General features: G+C 33.9%; 1 protein-coding gene across 3 annotated transcripts in view; it reads left to right on the top strand.

The window, feature by feature from the left end:
• LOC143234966 (uncharacterized) overlaps positions 1-24,391 on the top strand; it is a 297,649-nt gene that overhangs the window by 157,126 nt on the left and 116,132 nt on the right. For all 3 annotated transcript variants that reach the window (XM_076472659.1, XM_076472658.1, XM_076472660.1), the window contains exon 2: positions 13,227-13,314. In XM_076472659.1, the coding sequence (XP_076328774.1) occupies positions 13,227-13,314 (88 nt within the window). The remainder of the gene's footprint in view (positions 1-13,226; positions 13,315-24,391) is intronic.

Raw genomic sequence — 24,391 nt, 5'->3', positions numbered from 1 at the left:
AGAAGATGCTTATTTCAACTTTTTTTTCCCTGATTTACTCTTTTGCGTGCACGGGCAATTTACAGTTATGCAAGATTCTCGCTTCCTGGAAAGAGGTAAAAATAATGCAGTTTCCATCCTCTAGGATCCTGGCGTGGTCTAGTGGTTAATGTGCAAGATTGTGAATCATAGCATCAACGGTTCATGCTCCGCTAGAAAATAATAAAGTAATAAACCTGTTCAACACACTGTTTGTTTTCTCAGAGTGACTGTGAAATCCTATTTTTGGAATAGCATACCTCAGGAATTGGTGGTGATCGCTGTTGACCGTCTATTTTCCTTCTAAACTATCAGATCCAAGTAAAGAACGGATAACGAAACAAACCAAACAACTTCACGATTAACAACAGGCTGCAAAGATTAACAATATATGGGCTTTGATAAAATTGCTATGTTTCTAAAAGGAATAATTTCCTTTTTCTGTGGAGAGTACGCTTAAATCTTTCATAAGCAGGCTAGACAATTACTGTGAAAATTCTCATACCATAAGCAATAAAGATATCACATAACATGAAAAGTTCCTTGAATCCTGAGTTTCTGATATATAACACACACTTCGAATTTAATTACGTACACAAAAATAAAATAAAAACTAATGTGGACTTTTCTGAGTTATATATTTCCAGTTGCTTTTCCTACAACTTTTGCAGTACATAACTGAAGCGCTTTAATGTTAGTGATATATTTAAATGACGTTTGTGACTTACTACATAATTAATACCCTTGAAAAAATGTGTTAATGAGAAAGATTACTTTTCAGTAGGTTTGCTTCGGTATCATTGGGTAACTTTTACAGACATTTATTTGTTAAGGTAACAGCTAATACCAGATTTCTGGCTTCATAACTTCTGAAGATATGACAACCTACAAGTTTTATGTTAATCACCGAAGTCTATAAAATGGAGCTTGTTTAAACATAATACCGTTCCTTGTTATAAAATCGATCTTTCATATCGTAAGACATTGGAGCATGCTGTAAGATGACATAAAGAAGGTTTGTTAGTCATTATTGTAATATGCCTCTGAACGTAGCGATAACTCAAAATTGAAACGGCAAGAATTTATTGGTACAAAGACATGAAAGACCAGCGGAAATTGGTCACTTTCGTAACAGCTCATTTGGGCTAGTGGCCCTTCGTGATCGTTATTTCCATGCGTTTCAAGAGTTATACTAACGATGAAAGCGTGCATGGACGTTGAGATCGTGCTGCCATTCAGCTAGTAATGAATAACCCTAATCCAAGGTGCATACAAATTAGAAGCTGATGGCTTTCTTGATATGCCATTCTTTTAGTTCTCGTTATAATTTTAGTCTAATCGTAGACAGCTGGATAGAAAACTTCCTAGTTTTTTATATCTTCACGTGTTCTGAAGTTTTTATTTATGACTAGAAAGACGTAAACTTAAAAGTAGTTTATTTACCAACGTTTCGACTTATGCCTTGAGTAAGGCTTTCACAGGATCTGTGGGGCAATAGTTTGGCACGGGCCGAGCGCGGTTCAGTGGTTAGCGTGCTTAAATATAGAGATTTATATTTTACAGTTCGTGCTTCAACACCTCCTCATTTCTCGAAAAAGATGAACACAAAGAAATATATTGAAGTTGCACTAACGTGGGCGAGAACGCTTTAGTGGAGAACATGTCGGACTGCGGATCGAAAATAAATAATTGGGATCTTCATTTTGGAACCTTGGGTGCGTTATAAGAGAAGCAGCCAATATTCTTTCAAACATGAGTAGCCCAAGAGTTTGCTTTGGATACTGTTTACTAATATGTCACAATTAGAACAACTAAATTAGAAAGTCCTTGAGTAGCTATACGCTAATATCCAAAACAAGGCCCTGCATTGTCAGGTGGTTAGGGCGCTCGACTAGTAAACTGAGGATCAGTTGGGTTGAAATCTTCATCACACCACACATGCTTTCCCTTTCAGCCATGACTTTATAATGTGGTGATCAACATTGTTCATAAAAAAAGTAGCTCAATATTTGTCGGTGAGTGGTGACGATTAGCTGCCTTCCCTCTAGACTTATTACTGCTGAATAATGAACGGCTGGCGCAAATAAACTTCCTGTAACTTGCGCGAAATTAAACAAAAAACAAATCGGAAACAAAACCGTACTTATTTCTATACGTTTTTTACTTAAAACTATTTGGATAAATATGAGAAATATAATTAGTCTGATTAAATTATATGCTGTGGTTAATTTTTTTATATTTCATCCTATATATGCTATAGTTCTTCTCATGACGAAAGTGAATATTTGTTACAACTTCGGACGTCTACTATTGCTCACAAGAAAATTAAAAGAAGCGAAATATCTGATGTGTTAGTTTATTTCTACAACAAAAATACATTATGTGCTCTGGTTACTTTCACTGGGCATGGTTTATAAGTAAGCTTTTTAGCCTGGGCTGCGCATCGGTAGTTCCAAGATTCGAGTTGTAATCTGTCGATGAACACACTTCGCATTATCAGTTTTGTATGGTGTATTATAATAATGACGGCTAATCCGGCTATTCGGCTAAGAATAGCTGTGTAGGCAGCGGATTTTGCTTATTAGTTAACCTCCTTTGACTAAGCTTGAACGTTGTTGTCTCCAACCTAGTTGTTTATTTTGTGTTCCATATAAGGTGTCATTAAGTTTGAAAATATCAAATATTCACAACGAGAAAGAAATGTTTGCTATGTTATACTTACTCCTACGACGATAAAATTAAATCTTAAACTGCCTACGTAAAGAAAATGAAATGTTTATTATACTTCCACAATAGAAAAAAATGATTAACTGTTATATCATTATCCTTATTACGAAACCGAAATATGTTGTAGTTACTGCAACGATGTTGTAACTATTTTCACAAAGAACAACTACGCTATATATTATATTATATATTATTGTACGAGTAACTATTTCACGCCTCCAGTGGCTCAGCAAACTTACACCGCTAAAAACCGGGTTTCGATACCCGTGGTGGGCACAGCACAGATAGCCCATTGTGTAACTTTGTGCTTAATTCAAAAATAAAAAAAAACAAACTATTTCACAACAAAAAGTAGAGATTTCTGCTCCGCAATAATTACTCCCGCATCCACAAAAATCTGTGTTGTCATGAACAACAATAGTGATTCATAACAGTAATCGTAAGGAATTGTACAAAAACCATGATAGAACGTTCAGGCATAAAGCACCTTATACAATAAAGATTCAGTTGAAACAATTCTTTAAAATCTTTAGTATTGGGTGCTAAGGTTGTACATATACAAAAAAGCATGTATTTTAGACTTACAGAGAAGAGGAAATCCGCTCAAAACGGTCCATATGTAATTTTTATTCTTATTCTTATTCTCTTGTCACTCATAAACAAAAACAGCTGGGTGTATTGGACCAAAACCTTTTTTAGAATACTAAGTAAGGCACCGTGAAGGTCATAGGGTTGTTGATGAACGTCATAATCTTAGTGTAAACAGTGTTATCATTACCCCTTAAGATTAGCTTTCTTATAAGTATGATGTGTTCCTTTAAAAGACATAAGTACAGGGTGATACAAGAATTATAGTTACGACAGAAAGTGTTCGTACGCCTGCGTCTCGAGTGATTTTTTTGCTCATAACTTAAACATTATCACGAGTATGCTAATAGAAGTATACTATATTATAAATATTATACTAACACACATCTACGTAGATTTTTATGTAAATTAAACGACAAATAAACTGTTTATAAACAAATAACCAAAAATAGGAGGAGCAGAAAGTGTTCGTACAGTTCAGAACGTGTGAAAAAACTGATATTCCCGTAAACATTTTATTTAGTTTGACGAGTAAACTACATTATACCATTCCAGAACTAGACACTGGGTTCATAATTATTGGAATTGAGCCATCACAAAATGTACTTCCTGCAATTTAGCGCCGTCTCCGTCATTATCTACTTGATCATCATGCGAACAGGAAACAACTGTGCAGTGATTTAAAAAAATCGAATTATTGTAAAATACAAGTCTTGTGTGTTTATTTCCGGTATTGCTACACAACTTAATGTGCCGAAATCTACTGTTCAAAGCATAATTGTCAAGTTTAAGCTCACAGGATAAACTACTAATCTCCCTCGTTCCGGACGCCCCACCAGAATTCCAGAAAGAATTAAGAAGAAAGTTCTCAGAGAAGTTATTAGGAACCCTCGTTTAACACATAATGACATACAGAAACTGGTAAGGGAAACTGGGGTTGAAGTAAGCACCTCTACAGTTACGAACATGTTACGCTCTTCTGGGTTCAAAGCATGCCGTCCTCGTAGAACTCCATATTTAAAGCCTGTTCATTTAGAAGCACGGTTGAGGTATGCAAGAAAGCATGTTGATAAACCCTTTACCTATTGGAAGAGTATTCTTTGGTCAGGCGAGACTAAAATCGAGCTTTTCGGCCACAATGATGTTCGCTATATTTTCCGCAAGAAGGGGGAACGACATCGTCCAAAGAACACCATCCCTACAATTAAACACGGAGGTGGCTCGATCAGGCTATGGGGTTCTTTCAGCTCTTCTGGTGTAGGCAGTCTTCACCGCGTCAACGGAATCATGAAAAAGAAGATTACGTTGATATATTAGGCACTTAATCAAGAATGATGCTCGGAACGTGTGGCTTGGGCCTCGTTGGATCTTCCAACACGACAATGACCCTAAGCACACATCGAAATATGTACAATCCTGGTTGCAGAGGAACCATATAAGAGTTCTGGAGTGGCCATCGCAGTCACCCGACCTCAACCAAATTGAAAACGTTTGGCATGAGTTGAAGACCAGGGTTCATCAACGTCATCCGAAAAACTTGCAAGAGTTGAAAGCCTTCTGTAAAGAAGAATGGAAGAAAATACCAGTCACGTACTGTCAAACGATCATCGAGGGATATGAGAAGAGATTGCGCCAAGTAATTCACCTGAAAGGCTACACAACTGACCATTAAAGTAGACGCATGAACACTTTCTTCTCCTCCTATGTTTGGTTATTTGTTTATAAACAGTGTATTTGTCGTTCAATTTACATAAAAACTTATTTAGAAGTGTGTGTTTGTTTGATATGTATAATATACTGTACTTTCAATATCCTAATCGTGATACTTTTTTCAGTTATGAGGAAAAAACTACTCACGACGCAGTGGTACGAACACTTTCTGTCGTAACTGTACGAGCCAAAATAGATTAACATTAGATAATTGTGAAATATAGATACTCAATACTTTGTACACGATACAATTGGTGTCTTTATGAAATCTACCCTTATACTATGTGTAAAGTGAAGGTATAATAAAACATCAATACACATAATATTAAATTGTATTGCACACATTCGTGGAACAATAACCTTAAAAGTGTGTTTGCAGTTAAACACAAAGCTACACAATGATGTACTCTGTCACAGTACCTTAAACGATACGTAAGTTGATTCAAAACGATGTTTTAGATACATTTCTTTATTTGAAGAACTGTTTTTCTACCGATAAAATAGTGTAGACATAAACTTTAGTTACATAGAAACTATATATGTTCTTATGTGCTGAAACAAATCTCTTCAAATATATATTTAGTTTTTTAGCTCAGCTTTCTGTTTACCACTTAGAGTAACATCTTTATGTTTTACTGACACTGAATTTAACAGTTCAAGATATAGGCTTCCTGTCAATTTATATGAAACACTAAATAGTTTCTCGCAGCTGGTGTAAAACATTAGATGTCTGCACTCGCGTATGTGTTAGTATTCATTCTATACGTGTGGCCTTGGAGAGGGATTATCCAACATACACTTTTTATTCGGTTTAAATTATTAATATATCTTATTTTGTGCACATTGTTTCTTGTAACATACTTGTAATTCACAAGGAAAGTTTAGGACAGATGAAGACATCGAGATCAATATATAGAGAGATATTCTATACATATTTTACCTGGTAAAAACAATGCTTCACATGACAAATCAAGGAAATATATAAAAGGTGTTTCTTTTTCCTCTGATATTTTCCACTTACAATTTTAAGCATGTAAAGGTTAACACAAAACTCGTTTTATTAGATGTTGACTATGCCTACACAGATTGTTCTTTGAGTTTGTCTTTTCTCGTGATTTCTTTTGTTGTAAATGTATAAAATATAGGAATTATTTTCAAGCGTAATTAATAATCAATGAAGTCATAACATTACTAAAAAACGTATAGTTCAAAAGGTAGTATTAGCTTGTAAGGAAAAACTAGATTTATACACAAGTATTTTTTTTCGTTGTTATTCTTAATGGTTGCAAGAACCTAGTTTTTAAATTATAGTGTTTGGTGTTCTTTCAGTGACGTTAAGTTTTTATTTTGTTCTACGATTTTGAAATAATGGTCCTGTAAAGCGATAGTTATCTTTATACAAATGCCAGTTATCTAGTCTGCTGTTGTACTTAATATCTAAAGTGAGAACGTTTACCAGTTGAATTCTTAAACGAGTTTTATGCTGTTCTGTATATTATGTGGGGCTTTGCGTGTTTGTAATTGTGCTTAAACGTAATAATACTCTGAATTGAGGAAATGTGGTCCATTTCGTTTGTAAAAAACAGTTGCAACAGTCACATACAAGAGTTTAATTATTCGACTAGTATTGTACATTTCGATATAAAAAATATTATGTACTGGCAGCTGTATTCTAATGTGATCAGCGAAGGGGAAATTAGTTTGTTTCTTCATGTTGCGAATATTCCAGCGAAGTTTTTTTCAATTGAAATAATATAATATGAACACTAGAACAAAATTTTTGCCGCCTTTTATGTTGTGCCAAACACAGCCATCGTGGCAAGCCTACCTGGGCTATGATTGGCAGTCATATCCCATTGTTCGATTAGATAATATGGCTGCTGTTAACAAAAACTGTCGTCCGCCTCGTCTAACAGTTCAAAATAAGGAACGGATTTGCATAGGAAGTTCTATGTTTACTTTTGCCTAAAAAATCTGAAACAAACAAACAAGCAAAGTGTTTGTGTTATTCACTGTAATTCTTATTTTGATGTAGTGTAGGGATTGCTGCAAACGTATACGTGAGCTATTTGAAATACATCGAAGGCAAGAAAGCCATATCAATATATCTCAAAATGCTTTCGGTAGTTTTTTTTTCTATAAAGCATTGAATATTATATACCTACGTAATTACCGAATTAATATATATAAAAAAAGGATTATGAATTACAGTGTACATTGTTTTCATCATGTACTTTCTAGTCAATGATTTTATTCAGAACAAAATAATAAGGGAGAATTATATAATATTAAGTGAATTAATTAAAAGTATTGGCATTTTTAAAAAAATATATTTTTAGGCATTGGTGAAATTTATTAGTCCAGAAAGAAGAGTTGCAATGTATACATAAAGGTTGTTTTTTAGCGTAAAGTTACACAGCGTGCTGTTTGCGATTTTTACACTGCATAGAATCGAGCCTCACTGTTGATCCACCACATCATTATGATCTGCTATTTAGGAATTTCTGCTGTACATAACAATCACAGATCGTTTCGCTGTAACAGGTAACTGTAATTTACCTGAAAAATGGTGTATCACTAAAGTCTCCAGTGAGTTACCAGTCATTCAGACTGATCGGAACTTTTTTTTACATGCTACAAAATAACACATTGTGTTTGAACGAGATGGTTTTTGGTCGAGATAAGATAATTAGTTACGGAGGATATTTTTTTTGTAGTAGGTTTGTTACTTGAATTTTTGTGTGTGTAAAAAAAGTGGAATGTGGGCGTTAATGTTCTTGACTGTAGTGCTACCTATCATCACTAACTAATGGCGTGGCATGGACATGTGACCACTTGTCTCGTAATCCGAGAATCAGGGATTCGAATCCCCTTTTCCACTCAACATGCTCACACTTTCAGCCGTGGGAGCGAATTATGTGACGCTTAATTCCACTGTTAGTTTCTAAATTTGTATTTTCTTGATGATGCATACTAGATTTTCTGAAAACAGATTCCCATAATGGAAGTGTAATGTGTGTTTGTATTTTGCCGCATAGCAACTCTGAATATTTGGTTACGAACCATTTAATACCGTATTGCTTAATTGCCTCCTCTTGTTTCTTTTCAAGGCGTAAGAAGTTTACTATAAAAGCTTTTGAAATCACCTAGTAAGTCATAGTTTATCGACACTTTGTAGATTTATGAAATACTTGAACTGTAGAAACGTTAACTTTTACTCTGAAACAATTACAGTTTTATTCCAGAAATTTTTATACTGCATTTTGTAATGAAATATATATATATATATATAGATTGGTTAGTGGTTAGGGTGCTAAACTCGTAATCTGAGGGTTGCGGGTTCGAATCCCCGTCACACCAAATATGCTTTCCATTTTAGCCATGGGGCGGTATAATGTGGCGGTTAATATTGTTGGTAAAAGAGTAGCCCAAGATTTGGCTATCGCTGACAGCCCTCGTATAGCTTTCCGCGAAAATTCAAAACAAACAATCAAACCGTCTCCAAATTAGCAGTGTAAGACTAGAGGTAAGGCATGGCCAACTCTTGGGCTACACTTTTACCAACGAATAGTGGGATACGAATTCGCGACCCTGAGATTACGAGTCGAGTACCATAACCACCTGGCCATACCGGGCTTGGCAGGAAGACAAATAATGATAAGTTATCTGCTTTGGATATCTACCATGAATGCTCGTCTCGTTCTTTTAATGATTTTCTGCTATATTATTAAACAGGATCATAAAGAAGTAAGAAAAGAAAATCTAACACTTTTCAGAAACATTACGTGAAATGATGTTACTGGTTTCGCATTACAATATAGTCCTAATCTGTCTTATGAAATCAGGCTCCCGGCGGCTTAGTATTAAGTTAGTGGACTTTCAACGATAAAAATCAGGTCTCAAAAGTGCGATGAGCAAAGCACATGTATTTCATTTTGTAACTTTGTGCTGAACAACAAATAAACTTTCTAAAAGTACAACTCGTGTAGGACTTTTAGAATACTGGATTAGTTTTTATATTATAGTAATTTTTTTACGTATTAAAAACTCTCCTCTGAAGCTTATAAAAGGTAGCCGACGAAACTCGAAGAAACTGTTTTATGTTGTAAGCTTGCTATAGTTGGTATACTTTAAGCCTTGAAAGCTATAACTGTGATTAACAGGAAACTATAGATATTTGACCAGTAACGTTTATAGAATTCGAACATTACAAAAGGTTTAACTTCAATGAATTAACTTTGAACGCTAGTTTTTTTCATGACGATATTAAGTATCTTTATCGGAGAAAATTCAGCTTGTTAGCGGTGTAAGGCCAGCTAAGAATAGAGTGCTAACTTTAAGTAAAGTGTAGCAATATCAACTCAGAATGAATTCGCTCATGGTAAACCGTCGATAAAATATTTAGTTCCAGACCAGATAGAAGACTCAGTATTGCTTGTAAGTTTGCACAATTTTTGTACATAAATCATTATTTGTAATAATTGTTATTGTATAAATTTCCAGGACTGAATCCGTATAGTAAATATATTATTGAAATAAGCAATTTATAGGAATTGACTTTTATTTGGTTTAGTTTGGTTTGAATTACTCACAAAGCTATAAGGGTTATCTGTGCTAGCTGTTTCTAATTTAGTAATAAAAGACTAGAGGGAAGGCAGTTAGTCATCATCACCTTCCGCCAACTTTTGGGCTACTCTTTCATCAGTGAATAGTGGGATTGACCGTAACATTATAATGCCCCTACCATTGTAAAGGCGAGTATGTTTGGTATGATGGGGATTCGAACCTACGACCCTAACTACCTGGCTATGCCGGGCCCGTATTAGGGACGGTCAGTGCAGATAATCCTCGTACACATTTGCGCGAAATTACCAAAACAAACAACCAACCAAGCATTTTTAGGCAATTTTAAGTGCATTTGGATAGTGGATTAATATGAGCTCAAAAATGATACACAAAGTGTGACAGTAGTTAGAAGTGTTCTGTTATACTATTATGTGTTGACAATACCTATAATTGTTACGTTGAGATACAGGTGTTTCTCCGAGTCGGTTTAGGTATGCTATGCACGTGTTTCTTTGTTCTTGAGTGCTCCAACACTAGGAGAACAAACACGTTACCGCATATTTGATCACTAGTTTTCAATGGATTAGATATCATATGTACTATCTAGTAGTTCTTCTGTTATTTTTGAAAGAAGTTAGTATTCACCAATTGTTTATGAAGAACTACACCCATGAAAATCTTCCGGTTGGTTATCAGAATCTCCCATAACTCTAAACCAGTGGTTCTTAACCTTTTTCAGTGTTTGCACCCCTTTCAAATCAGTAATCATTTCTCGCACCCCCTGGAAACTTAAATATAAAAAAAGCTAAAAATACAAAGTTGATGTAATCAAAAAATTTTTTTTTAATCTTCATACATACAGCATACCTTTTTTCAAGACAAAAATTCAGGGTACATAATGAAAAATTAATTTCAATGTTTCTTCTTAGGAGAAATATAAAGCATACTCTTATGTAAAAATATAGATTTGCTTTAATTATTCATGGGCATCCTCGCACCCCTTGGGAAATATCTTCGCACCCCCTAGGGGTGCGGGCACCCCTGGTTAAGAACCCCTGCTCTAAACCAAGAAGGAATAAAAAATACCTTCCTTAGGTGTGTTTGTGTTTACTGAACTGTTTAACCACTGTGTAAAAATTAAGAGTATTTTGCTACGGCTGCCTAAATGCAAACGGAGGAAAATTTAAAACTCTGTTTCTTATTAAAATAACGGCCTAGCATGGCCAGGTGGGTTAAAGCGTTCGACTCGTAATCTAAGGGTCGCGAATTCTAATCCCTGTTGCACCAAACATGCTCCCCCTTTCAGCCGTGGGGTCGTTATAATTTGTCGGTCAATCCCACTGTTCGTTGGTAAAATAGTAGCCCAAGAGTTGGCGGTGGGTGGGGATGACTATCTACCTTCCCTCTTGTTTTACACTGCTAAATTAGGGACGACTAGCGCAGATAGCCCTCGTGTAGCTTTGCGCGAAATTCAAAATATATAAAGTTATTAAAATAACACCATTGATGGCAATTCGTATTACATCAAGTGTTTAGTCAATAGATAACTGTATCGTGAAATAAAGATATTGTGTTAATGTAATCAAAATATAAAACAGATATTACCGTGAAAATTAATAAAAGTGAAAAAACATTAAATTTTACATTTTTTTATTACGATAAAAGTTTAACATTATTTTTTACCAACTCATGTTTTAAATACATTTTGTTATAGTTGTTGGATTAGTGTGGCGTATAAATACTGTAAAACAGTTTTATTTCTAGGAATAGGAATTAACAGGCTATTTTTTGTTTTTTACTTTTCTCCATGTAAACGGTAATTTTATTTTAATAATAAGGTTTATTGAATAGATTCCGTTTGTTGTTTTATATCGCTAAAATATTTCTCCGTACAAAGAGTGTAAAGCGGGATGTAATTTCTCTTCTACTGCATTAGTTGATAAAACCAACCTTGTGCATGTTGCACTTATAAAATAAAATGTGAAGTAAATTAATTTGAAATCATATTATTCCTCGCCGTATTTTGTTTATAATAACGAATATATACTTGATTGAGCTTAAAGAAGGTATATTAATATATTAGACACTGTAAGAAGGTAGAGTATGTTGCTAGTCTACGTCTTCATTCAACGTCTTGTACTAAAAGATTCAAATCAACACATTACGCTACTCTGAACTGAATAAATTTATACAAAGCTTAAAACAACTTTCGCTACACTTAAGAATAAGTAAAACCTCAGATGACTCTGAAATTTATCAATAGTTGTAAGCAGTATTGCAGTTTGTACACCCTCAGGTACAAGCAGAGTACGAATAGCACATTGTGGAGCTTTAAACATAACAACATACGAATAAGCAGGTATCAAGTATGTTTGTTGATATTGTCTTTTTGTGTTATTCACTGTTTAGGTAGCTCAAAACTGGTATGGTAATTGTAAGATAACTACTAGCTATTTTTCTGTAATGCAATTTGATATAACAGAAAACAATAACTTCAAGCTTTGTGGTGATCAAATTTGAATTATAGTTTCACAGGTTTTTTGTTTTACTATTGAGAAAATATTACAATTTGAAATGAAGGTTTTGAGAATTTTATATTGTTACATTTGAACCTCCTTTTCCCTCGGTGTCTCAGCGGGAAGCTTGCAAGTTCGTAACGCTAAAATTTGGGTTTTCATTTCCGTGGTGGGCACAGAACAAATAGTCTTTTGAGTAACTTTGTGTTATATATAACAAGCAAATACTTAACCTGATCCCAAAATCTAGCATAGTCTAGCTTATTAATTATTGTACTTATTCAGGTCGACATGAAGACGGGAGGCGGAAGACTTTCGAAACGTCGTCCTCTATATTTTACTTCTTGTTGCATTTTGAAACGTAAAGAACTATTCGCTCAAGTGAAAAGTGACAGTACCATTACATGTAATGAAAGATATGTAAAAATTAGACAAGAAAAGTGACAATTTCTAATAATAACCATAAACTGGCTCCAAGATTAAAAAGGAAAGTATTTGTCATGCTATAAGGTGTGACGAATCTGTATGGAAATCAAATTATATTATAAAAGTGGTAAACCTCCTTTTAACTTGAGTAATTGTCCTTAAAAGTGAAAATACAGTGTATGATTGAATATGAAAGTGGCGGTTTATATGATAAATTACTGTAAGAATGTATCGTTTCTATGTTTGTTACGTGTAATACTCAGTCGTAATTTATGAATAATAAGTGGTTAGTGGTCAAAGTTTGAAAAGAAATAAGGCTTACGAAGTTATTTTCATTGCAAAATATTTCGATCAATACATCTCATGAATGACAAGAAGAAAGACAAATTATGCATCCAACGAAATTTCAGTTATTAATTGGTTGTGTTTCTGTATATGATAGTATGTTTCAACACATATAGTGGCATGTAATATGACGCTTTGAATATTTCTGTTAACCAGAATTCCATGTGGCAGATACTTATCAACTGTAGAAGACAAAAGAAAATTTTTCATATCTTATTCAGTTGTAGTTTGTTATTTTTAATATCGTATTACAGTGCGAGTAATTCGAATTATTCGAGTATGTTGCATTGTGTATTTTTCTCTATAAATATGTTTTTTTTTGTGTTGTAGGTCGAGGTGATTTTGATGGGATCGACAATGAAGCTTTAGACTTCAGCCAACTGGAGGAGTACATCAACCATGGAGACACCCCTGACTTGTATGTTAATTATCTTCGTTTTGATCACGGAAATAGTTGAATATTTTAATAATATTATTGAATTCCTAGTTTTGATATGTTTCATGTAATTGGCTATTGTTATATGTTAACCAACGTTTGTATGAGAAATTATAATACAAATCGTGTGCCACAGCTAGATGCTAAAAAACACTTAATTGTTTAAGATAATTGCACATAATTTCTTTCAGAATATCAGTGTTTTGATGAATTTGTACGCAGAAGGAGCGATTTCCTAAGTGAATTTGGATTTGAACAGCTCCAATTTAATTCATTATCATAAAAAGTCGATCAAAAACTTGCACTGGGTAAATAATAGGTTAGCTATCATTTGGAATCCACGAAAAACGTGCAATGGTGACAGTATGTTGTGATCAAATCAAAATATAGGACAGTCACGATCACAGTCCACAGCAACAAATATACGAAAACAAAGATGGGGGTGTGCTGAACCCGCTTCAGATCGTGCACAACCCCCAACTAGAACTTTGGTAGGCGAATTGTTAAAATCAAGTTTAACAAAGACGTGTTAGTAAGAGAGAGTGCCTGAACCACACCTTCACCTTCCTAGATTGCAAATTGGCGGCAATGCCACCACCCTCACCTTATGTTCATGACTGGGAGGGGTCGGGGCCATTGTCTAGATGGCAGGAAAGATTGTGGAGGTCATCAGGTTTAGAAGGTCACTAGGAAATATGTGTTGATATGGAGTCTTTAATGTTAATTTATTACGCCTTAATCACAGGACCCGCACTATATAACCACTGGGCGCTAAGATTAATCTACATTGTCATAGACACGTAAGAAGGCATACCTGTTAGGCAAGACTCGCTTGAATTGTTGCTTTGTTTTATGTTTGGGTCAAAACGGCAAAAACTGCCCCCTCATTAAAACTGATTGGGCTTGAAACCTGAAACCTTTGGTTTTTATGTAAGCAAAATTTTAGTACATATTTATTTCCGAGCTGATATTAAAATATACCATATCTTGAAAACAATAAAACAGTGTTTATTTGGTGTAATTTATCGCAAATCCATAGAGCTCCCTCGAATGCTACTATTCGGCCCAGTGTTTCGTTGATGCTTGTGTAACAAACATGACACTTTGGTTTATGAATCGTAACGTAGGCAAATTAATAAGTACAATAATTATACACGGACGGTTTTGTGCATTAGAATACTTTTATTTGCGAGCTTTTGCAATCTTACCGGAGCCTTCAACGGACAATAATATACATTATTTATAAAAATATATATAATAATATATATTATTATCCGGAAAGACGGCTGAAAGCTCGCAATTAAAAGTATTTTTACGTATAAAACAGTGCATGTATAATTGTACGTACAAACTTTACACTTTTTTTGTCATTGAATGTTGAGTACTGTTCGTGTACATACTCTTTAGATATTAATATTTGTAAATAAATATATCTTTTAAATTTTACCAAAGTTTGGGCAAAATTACAACTACGCCGTTTGAAACAATCTGTCAGTTAACGTCCATTCCATTGATAGGACTAATAAGCTCAATACTATTAATGCCTACCAGGGAGCAGAGCACAGATGCTTCAGTCTGTAACTTTATGCTTCAAGTATAAACACACAAAATTCCATTCATGTTGACTTTACTAATTTAACACTGGTGTTTGTTTGTCAAGTCGTATGGGTTGTAGGAATCGTTATATCTAATCTTATTATAATCAGTCACGTGGCGTTGATGATGGAAGTTGGATTAATTAAAATAATTAATATTTTCTTTCATTCCTTTATTTCAACAAATCCGCAAGTGTGACAGATCTAAAAAATCGTCTAATAAAAGTTTTGTATTTTATATGTTAGTTTGACAAAGAAGTGCATGTATTTCGTTTGTATTTTCGTATCTTGGAATGGGATTCAGTTTGTCATTAGCATATTTTTAAATAATAAAGTGCGTGATGAGAGAAATACGGAATGTTAGTTATGTAAATAGTATACCATCCACAAGCGTTTGGAACGAATTCATATTATATATAACCTTTACAAATTTATTTCCAAATGTTTCGCGCGAGGCCTTAGTAGTTAGTGTGCTGGGATGATTATTAGAAAGTCAGAGGTTCGCGATGCCATCATCTGACTTTTGGCTTTGGTGTGTTATAAAAGTGAGCCGTTACTGTTATCCCATTTAAAGCTTTTGGAAGAGCGGGTGTTTTTGAGTGGCATAATATCGTGCTCCAAACTTTGGTATTGTAGGTGCTTTATAAGCGATACAGTATCCCATTATTCGATTAGAGTAGCCCAAGAGTTGGAGCTTCCTCCATTTAGTCTTTCAGTACACAATTATGAGCAGCTATGCGCAGAAATCACGTGTGTAGCCTTAGCTCTTTGTTTCAGACTTTTGCTCAGAGAAAACCTGTAATACAGATTTACCCACTGTTGGTATAACCTGTTTCTTTTTGTGTAAACTGGATAGTGGGATTTGATTATTACTGTAACAATGTATCCACGGCTGCAAAGTGTGAAGCATGATTTTAGTGGCAACGGAATGTGAACCGGATTCACAATTCAAACAGAATAACACATGGCCACGCCCTGCCCAACCATGTGTCAAGCAAACCTGTATATGTTCCTATTAATATACTGTTAACCGATAATTATCTTAAAAGTTACAATTTCTCGTTTTCTTTTAATATTATTTAATAGGTTGTATACGCTAAATAATATACTTTCCCGTATAGTATTCAGTTGTGGTTCGGTCAGCATTACTTAACAGATTTGTTTCAACTTACTTCTCATTCCAACATAAGAATTCTGGCCCGTGTGATATTACTTTAAAATATACTGTTTTAGTTTTAGTGTTTTTGGAATTTTCAGTGCGAAATATTCACTGTTTTAATTGTAAATCCAGAACGAAATCAACATGTGTCCCTATTCATCATATTACGTATGATACACAATATATTAGATCATGAAATGCCGCCAACGAATCCGTGCTTCTTGTCTGGAGCGTCAATACACTTGTTTTCTGTGTTGGATTTCACACACGCTATAAGCGTGACAAGGTGAGGTTATATTCCTTCATCAAAGCTCCAACCACCGTTTCGAACTCAAAGTATGATGAAGGTGTTGTGGGTAGGGGAGCTAAGTTAACAGAAATGAGCTATTTACACCTCACTCCTGGGCGGGAAGTTCAGAAAAAGTGAGTATATTATATAACATACTTCCTCTTTACTCCTTATCTGGGCTTAACTTGGGGCGTTACCGTCTGGAACGGTGTTCTGTCTCTTCTGTTTTGGACTATGATGTGATCCACTCTACTACCACAAAGTGGATCACAAAAGCGAGTTCAACACCCACTATTCCTGGTAGATATTTTTTCTTCGCCTTGCTACCAAAAAGTAGGAGTGAATTGTATATTTATGAGAAAATCAAGCTTTATATACAAGACTAAGTTAACCTTTGTATGAGGTACTGTAGTAGTTAAAAAACAAACACTGATTTATTTTATAATTGTATGTAGAAGAGCAGAGAAAATAAAGAATAAATTATGTAACACTAATAGATGGTGTATAATTAATAGCAAAAACATGAAACAAATTGATACAGTAAGTTTATATAACGTGTATATTTTGTATGCAAGAAAATATATTTGTGATCTGGGTATCTTGAAGAGTGAACAAAAGTATTGAAAAAATCAGTATAATAGTTAAAACACTGATTTTGTGTTAGCTTAGTGTGTATTTTTTACTCTTGTAGTGAACTGTTTAGGTTTAAATCTATAGAGTGAGAAAACTAAATACATTAATTCGATAGTCAGAATATGTAGTAATACAATATATCAACAAAACTGTAAATATAGTACAGTACACGTGGCTTGAGGAATATGACAACATAACTGTAAGTTATATGTGATGTGAGGATTGTGATAACATAGCTGTAAATATACTACAGTAGATGTAATGTGAGGATTGTAACAGCATGACTGTGAATATACTGCAGTATTTGTGACAACATAACTAAAATATACTACAGTAGATGTGACGTGAGGAATATGACAACGTAGCTCTAAGTATACAATAGAGTATGTGAAATGAGGAATACAACGACATAGCTGTAAATATACTGCAGTATATGTGATGTGATGAATGCAAGAACAAAATTATTACAGTGTATGTGATGTGGGGATTATGATGAGATGAATGTAAGTATACACTAATATAAGTTATATCAAAAACGTAAATCTATTTATTTTACGCAGTTCGTAGTAACTTAATTGTTATACGTTATATAACAAGTCAATTCGAAGTTTTAAAAGAAAAAAACAGAGTGAAACATAAAAGTGAAAAGTACTACCTAATACCCCATTTGACATGTGTTAATATGGTACAACATTTTCACCACCACTAAACACTCCACCGTAAGGTGGAGCTACTACTTTTAGAGATTATGAAACGATATGTATTGTTATTTTTTTTCTGCACGGCACTTTATGTGTATGCATGCTGAATCCTATGGTTGTGAACTATTGACCACAAAGATGATAGCTAGTCTGTTTCCTTGATTCGGATATTCGTGCGATTCAGATGTTGTAACTACATCACTGGTAGAAAACTTATGTTTGTGTGATACAGAACAACTAAAAGAAACTCTTTGTTATGCCTGCTCTGACAGTCACAGAAAACTAGGATTCTGTGTTACAACAAACAAGAAAGATGAAGGTGAGATACACAAAGGAGTTAAACTGTCGGACAGTTTATCCGACGTGAATTAGAGCACAAATTATTATACTTTCGGACAAATAACTAACAATCTGCCATTGTGAGGTCGTAAGCAAAGTTTACGTATTCGTCGTGACTGAAAGTGTTTATTGGGTGGGTGAGTTTGACGGTTTATGGCACAAAGCAACTAGGCTATCTGCGCCTTGTTTATTGGATCACGTCATCTTATTAACCCTCATTTTATTTAAACATGCAAAATTAGTTTATATCATATTCTGCTAGGGGCGCTGTATATCAAGCTGAAACAGAGTCCATGAGCAGATTCCACTAGTTTTCAAATATTCCTGTTACTAATCACGATAGATGTTTAATATTTATTTTGTATAGTTAATGAAAAAGATTGTTTTTTTTTTTTTTTTACGAAATCTGTATAACACCGTCATGTCAGCTTTATGACTTAACTAGGTTTTTTCACCGAAACGTCCAGTAGAAAGATGAATCATTTATTAGAATGTGAGATGTGAGTTCGGCCATGTAACCACTGTTACATGTATTTGGAATTTGGTACCACAGCTCATTACTGTTGAGACAAACTTTTGGTAATTCCTGAAAATAAACACTGCATCCTTAAACCAAAATTAGTATTATTTACTTAATAACTCCCCTGTGGCTCAGCGATAAGCTTAATGATTCATGACGATTAACATAGGGTTTCAATACTCACTGTAGGCACAGCACAGATAATTCATCGACTCACAGTCTGTGGGTTCATATTCGCGTCCTATCAAACATACATCGTGGGAGCGTTATAATGTTTGTTTCTTTTTGAATTTCTTTAAAGCTGCTCGAGGGCTATCTGTGCTAGCCGTCCCTAATTTAGCAGTGTAAGACTAGAGGGAAAGCAGCTAGTCATCACCACCCCCGCCAACCCTTGGGCTACTCTTTTACCAACGAATAGTGGAATTGAACGTCACATTATAACGCCCACACGGCTGAAAGGGCGAGCATGTTTGGTGCGACCGCGATTCGAACCCGCGACCTTCGGATTACGAGTCGAACGCCTTAACCCACCTGACCATGCCGGGCGCGTTTTTATGTAACGGTGGTTACGTATAATAATTGATTTAAGACAAGTCTCCGATTTATTATGTTACATACGTTAAGTTTTATTATTTCTAATAACCGGAAATTCAAATTTTAATTTAGAAGTTAATTAAATGTTAATATGTATTATATATACGTATTTACTAACAAGATTGATACATGCAATTTTCTTTTTTAACACAAGTATATTTTAATATGCAAACAAAAATATATAATAACGTGTATTACTAACAGTTACTACAAATGATGGTTTATTTACAACAGTTTTACAAACTTGCAAACTATAATGAGTTTTATATCTGGTCTGGAACTAAATATTTTATCGATGTTCACGGAAAGCAAATTAATTCTTTGTTGATATACCTGTATTTGATGGCTGACTAAGCTTGAAGCACACGTAACTTTTCCCCGACGACAATATCTAATGTCTTTGTAGAAATACTAATGTCGAAGTTAATTCACTAAAGTTCAACGTTTTGCAAATGTTCGTAATATATAAACGTACTTGGTCAAATAGCTGTAGTTTTAAACTTTAATTGAAATAAATTATTATATTTTGAAAGGAAAACCATGTCTACACCTCTATTCACATTTTAGTGTTTGCAAACATGAGTTTGTTTTCAATTCTTTTTTGTCACTTGCATTTTTACTTATTTTGGATATCAACAGTACTAAAACACTTAATTACAGCTGTACCTTTCGGGGCTTAAAGTATACCAACTATAGCAAAACCAACAATATAAAATTATCTAAAATTTTATTAATGAGATTTATTTTTTTAAAACAGCAAAAAATAAATAAATCTTTTCATACTATCGTAGATAAAAAAATTAATTAATGTTTCATGAATCAATATTCTTATATGACTATTGTTACGTGTTATAACTTATTTCGGACGAGACTATGATTTATTACTTTACGTACGTCACGTATTACTATTTTAAATAATAGGAAATTTTAATTTGGATTTGGAAGTTAATTAAATTAAATGTTAATATGTACTAAATTGATACATGCAATTTTCTTTTTTAACACAAATATATTTTAATGTCCAAACAAAAAAAAATACAAATTATAATAACAGTTATTTCTAGTGGTTATTACAGGTGATGGTTCACATACAACAGGTTTACAAACTTAGAGACAATACTGACTGAGTCATATATGTAGTCTAGAACTGAATATTTTATTGATGATCGAAGTCCACGACATGTAAACTAATTGTGAGTTGTTGTCCCCCGCTGGTACTCAGCAGATAGCCCGATGTGGCTTTCCTAAAAAAAAAACAAAAAAACATACACACAAACGCATACAATTCTGAGTTTATGTTGTCATACTTCGCTTAAGTTAGCCGGTTCAGTTGGCCTCACATCGGTTACAAGTTAACTTCTTACAGAGGAAGATATTTAATGTCCGCGTGAAATAATAACTCCCGAAGTTAATTCACTGAAGTTAAACGTTTAGGTTTGAAATCTTCGAAATCTATAAACATTTCTGGTCAAATCCTGTAGTTTACCGATAAATCAATGTTAATCACAGTTATATCTTCCGAGGCCTATAACACACTGACTGTAGTTGACCAATAATATTCTTCTTTTATTATTGTCTCACGGCCAGCTGCAAAAGCTGAAACACGCGAATTTCTCGAAGTTTTAACAATTTTCTAAAGCAAGCTTGCGTTTTCGTGAAACAAATATTGTTAATTCTTACTGTCAAGAATCTGCGTAATACACAGCAAACAATATACGTCACATGCAAAAAGAAAACTACACTGAAACAAGCATGGGGATTAAAATAAACGTATAACAGTGAATCTGTTACCCGGTCAATCCTACCATTCGTTGTTAAAAGAGTTGGCGGTGGGTGGTGATGACTAGCCGCCTTCCAGTCTTTCACTGTTAAATTAGTGGCGGCCGGCACAGATAATGTAATTTGCATGAAAATAAAAACATACTAAAATCTAGTCAAGAAAAGAGACATGACAAATTGTTTTATTACTTTATTGTGTTAAATAGAAAACCTCAAGCAAAAAAGTCTTTATCTTATTGCTTGAAGGCTACGCAAATTAATTGCTAGATAGGCCATTGTGATATTTTTTTCCAGGAAGTAACACACTTTTTACAATATATTATATAACATGTGATATGTCTAGCAACATCTGTAAGTTTATATAGGATAGTTAATCAGATAATGAATGCATGAATTCAGAAAGTTTATACAAAACGTATATTTTCATTGAATGGTCCAAATGCGGCCAAATAGTTAGCGAGCTGGGCTATGAGTCCAAGGATTCATGGTTCCACCCTGTTGGAAGACAGCTTTTTGTAACAAGCCAGGAGTTTCTTGGAGTTGTGGAATAAAGAATTATTGTAGCCAGTGTTGATACTTATCTCCAGTAACAGGTCGTTAGTCAAAGAAACGAGAACAAAACAAATTAACACAGCAAATAAAAACTTGTATTTATATTCAACTTTTGTTATCATATCAAATAATAATAAAGTTATTAATCTTTATTCTTTGGTATATTTATTTTGAGACATCCTATATGTTAAAACCCTATAAAAATTTTGCCACTGCAAATTACTAAAAGATAAACTACAGCTCTAACAGAGACTATCTCCCCTTTATTATGTTTTATTTCAGATGGTGGAGTAGCTAGATCTTGGTATTTTCTTGTCTTCCAGCTGTTTAGAGTAAATGTCAATGTTTTTAGACTGAAACATTGCTGTATATTTGTAATTATAACGTGCCCTTATTTAAGCCAACGTTTTTAATGCGCCTTAAGTACTGATGTAAATCGAAGCTTGTAAACACTGTATTGAAGTCATACATTATTCGAGTGACAAACATATTTATATTCTTTCCTAACAAGCAACGGTTCAATTTTTCTTTTTAAATTATAGGACATTAAGTAGATAACATCGACAAGAAAATGTGTTTTCCAAGCAATTAATGCCCTTTTAAATTCTTCTTTCAAAATTATTAACCGCTACAACGAACACCCAAAGGCCGGGAAGTAGTTTATGGCTGCTGGTTGTATAGTGCTATGTAGAGATCATATAAATAGATTTCAGTCCCTTGACCTCTTTGATATTGCGATTATAAATATGGGAACTATTCCTATCTTTATGTTCACCTTATTATGTAATTAACCCTTGTTTAATGCCAGACATACAAAAATGTTAAGTTTTTTGAAGGTTGAGTTATTTACTACTTTTGTGGGAATTTGGAGGAAAGATTCTTTTCTTATTCATTTAATAGTAGTAGTTTTTACCCTAAACATCTTAAATTTCACAATGTTATTTAGAAGGCATGTTACCGTTATAGGAGCTGAAATATCAACTTCTTGAGATAAGTTTTACTTATCACCACAGTGATCTGATTATAAACCCCTCTTTGTTTTACTTATTATCTCAGTGATCTGGTTATAGCCACCTGTGTGTTTTACTTATCACTTTAGTGATCTGGTCACAATCACCTGTTTGTTTTAGTTATCACCACAGTGATCTACTTAGAGCCACCTGTTTTTTTTTTACTTACCACCTTAGTGATCTGGTTATAGTCACCTCTTTTTTTATTTTAATTTTTATAGTTCAGTTTCATGTCTTTCCATAAGTGACAACAAAACAGTAAATGGTAGTTTTACATAGGTACTTCTACCTCTATGGTTCAGTATTAAGTCTGCAGACTTCAACTGTTAAAACTTGGATTTCATTACCCGTGATGAGCAGTGCCATTTTAAATAGCCTATTGTGTAGCTTTGCGCTTAACGACAACTGTTACATATTACAATTTCAAATAGCTTAAAACTGAGTTAAATTTTATTCTAGATTTAGAATATCCAATGTATCCGTGTATCCAGTTTATGACACTTGCCAATAGGATTGATACACACAGTTTCTTTCTTGATACAAATATATTTTAATATACAAATAATAACACAGTTTACAATAACGGTTAGTGCAAATTAATACAAATATTAATTTAGCCAATGATCTATATATAAAAGTTTTACAACATTGAGTTTTTATCTAGTCAGAAACTTCCTTGATATTTTATTGATGGCTCACGATGAGCTAATTAATTTCGAGTTGACGTAGATACAATTCACTTAACAGGTAGCTAGCTAGCTCTATATTCTTCTTTATTCGCATGTCACACATCGAGTATTTCCACCAATGCAGTTATGTGATATTTTTGTAAAAAGATTAATGTCCGATGTGAATCCGCTGAAGTTTAATGGTTTGTAATGTTCAAAATCTATAATTTTTTCTGGTAAAATATTTAAAGTTCCCGGTTAATAACTGTTAATTACTGCTATAGCTTCCGAGATTTATATTATACCAACTATAGCAAACCATTAATATAGACTGTTTCTTGGCGCATCACGGTGGTTACATTTACAGGAGAGTTTCTAGAAAGTGCAGCCTACACAACAATATAGACGATACGCTAAGGTGTACGCACAACACATACATAGTTTTTCTTACACTCGAGAATCTCCTACAGTTTCAGTAAATAGGCAGAAATTTTGATATACAGATTTACAACCATATGTATATAACTTTGTTGAGCAACAAAAACAAATGATTTTCATCTCCATTATAGAACAATATAGGCCGCCTAAATAAGTATTTAACATTTAGTTGTTCGTTCACTTGATTTTGACAGTTTTCTTTAATATGTACTTTCACTATATACTTACAATGCAATACAATATTAATTAGAATGATGTCGACTCTCGATTCTAGGAACAGGATGACTTACAGCTGGTGGTTACTTGCAGCTGGTAAGGGTTTAAACTAATTTGCAGTTGTATTGTAGCTTTTAAAGAATGTCTTGCACTCACTAAAATCAATCAATCAATCAATCATTGTGGGTTCTACCCACATTGTATTGTCACCTTGTAGTGCCAAGAATTTTACTTCCAGGTGTAATTAAACAAATGTCTAATTCATGATGGCATGTATCCAGATGCCAAATTTCATTAATCTAAGTCAAACTATCCATTATTTTTGGCATTACACAATCAATCTTGTGAACTCCGTATGAGAAAAATGTAACTTCAAATTTACTGGGGCTCAAGCGAGTTGTAAGACAAAGAAAATAGACGGCGCCTATTTCTGTATATTGTTCCAATGAAGAGAGAGAGAGAGAAAGAAACTGTTCCCCATGTTTATAATCCACAAATTTCACGTGATCATTTTTTCAACACATTATATGAGTGTAAAATGTATTTAATCGGTCGGCATGTTATAT

The sequence above is a fragment of the Tachypleus tridentatus genome, chromosome 12 (assembly GCF_004210375.1).
Source record: "Tachypleus tridentatus isolate NWPU-2018 chromosome 12, ASM421037v1, whole genome shotgun sequence".
Lineage (NCBI taxonomy): Eukaryota > Metazoa > Arthropoda > Merostomata > Xiphosura > Limulidae > Tachypleus > Tachypleus tridentatus.
The sequence above is the reverse complement of the archived record's forward strand: the minus strand, read 5'-3'. Positions and strand labels throughout refer to the sequence as shown.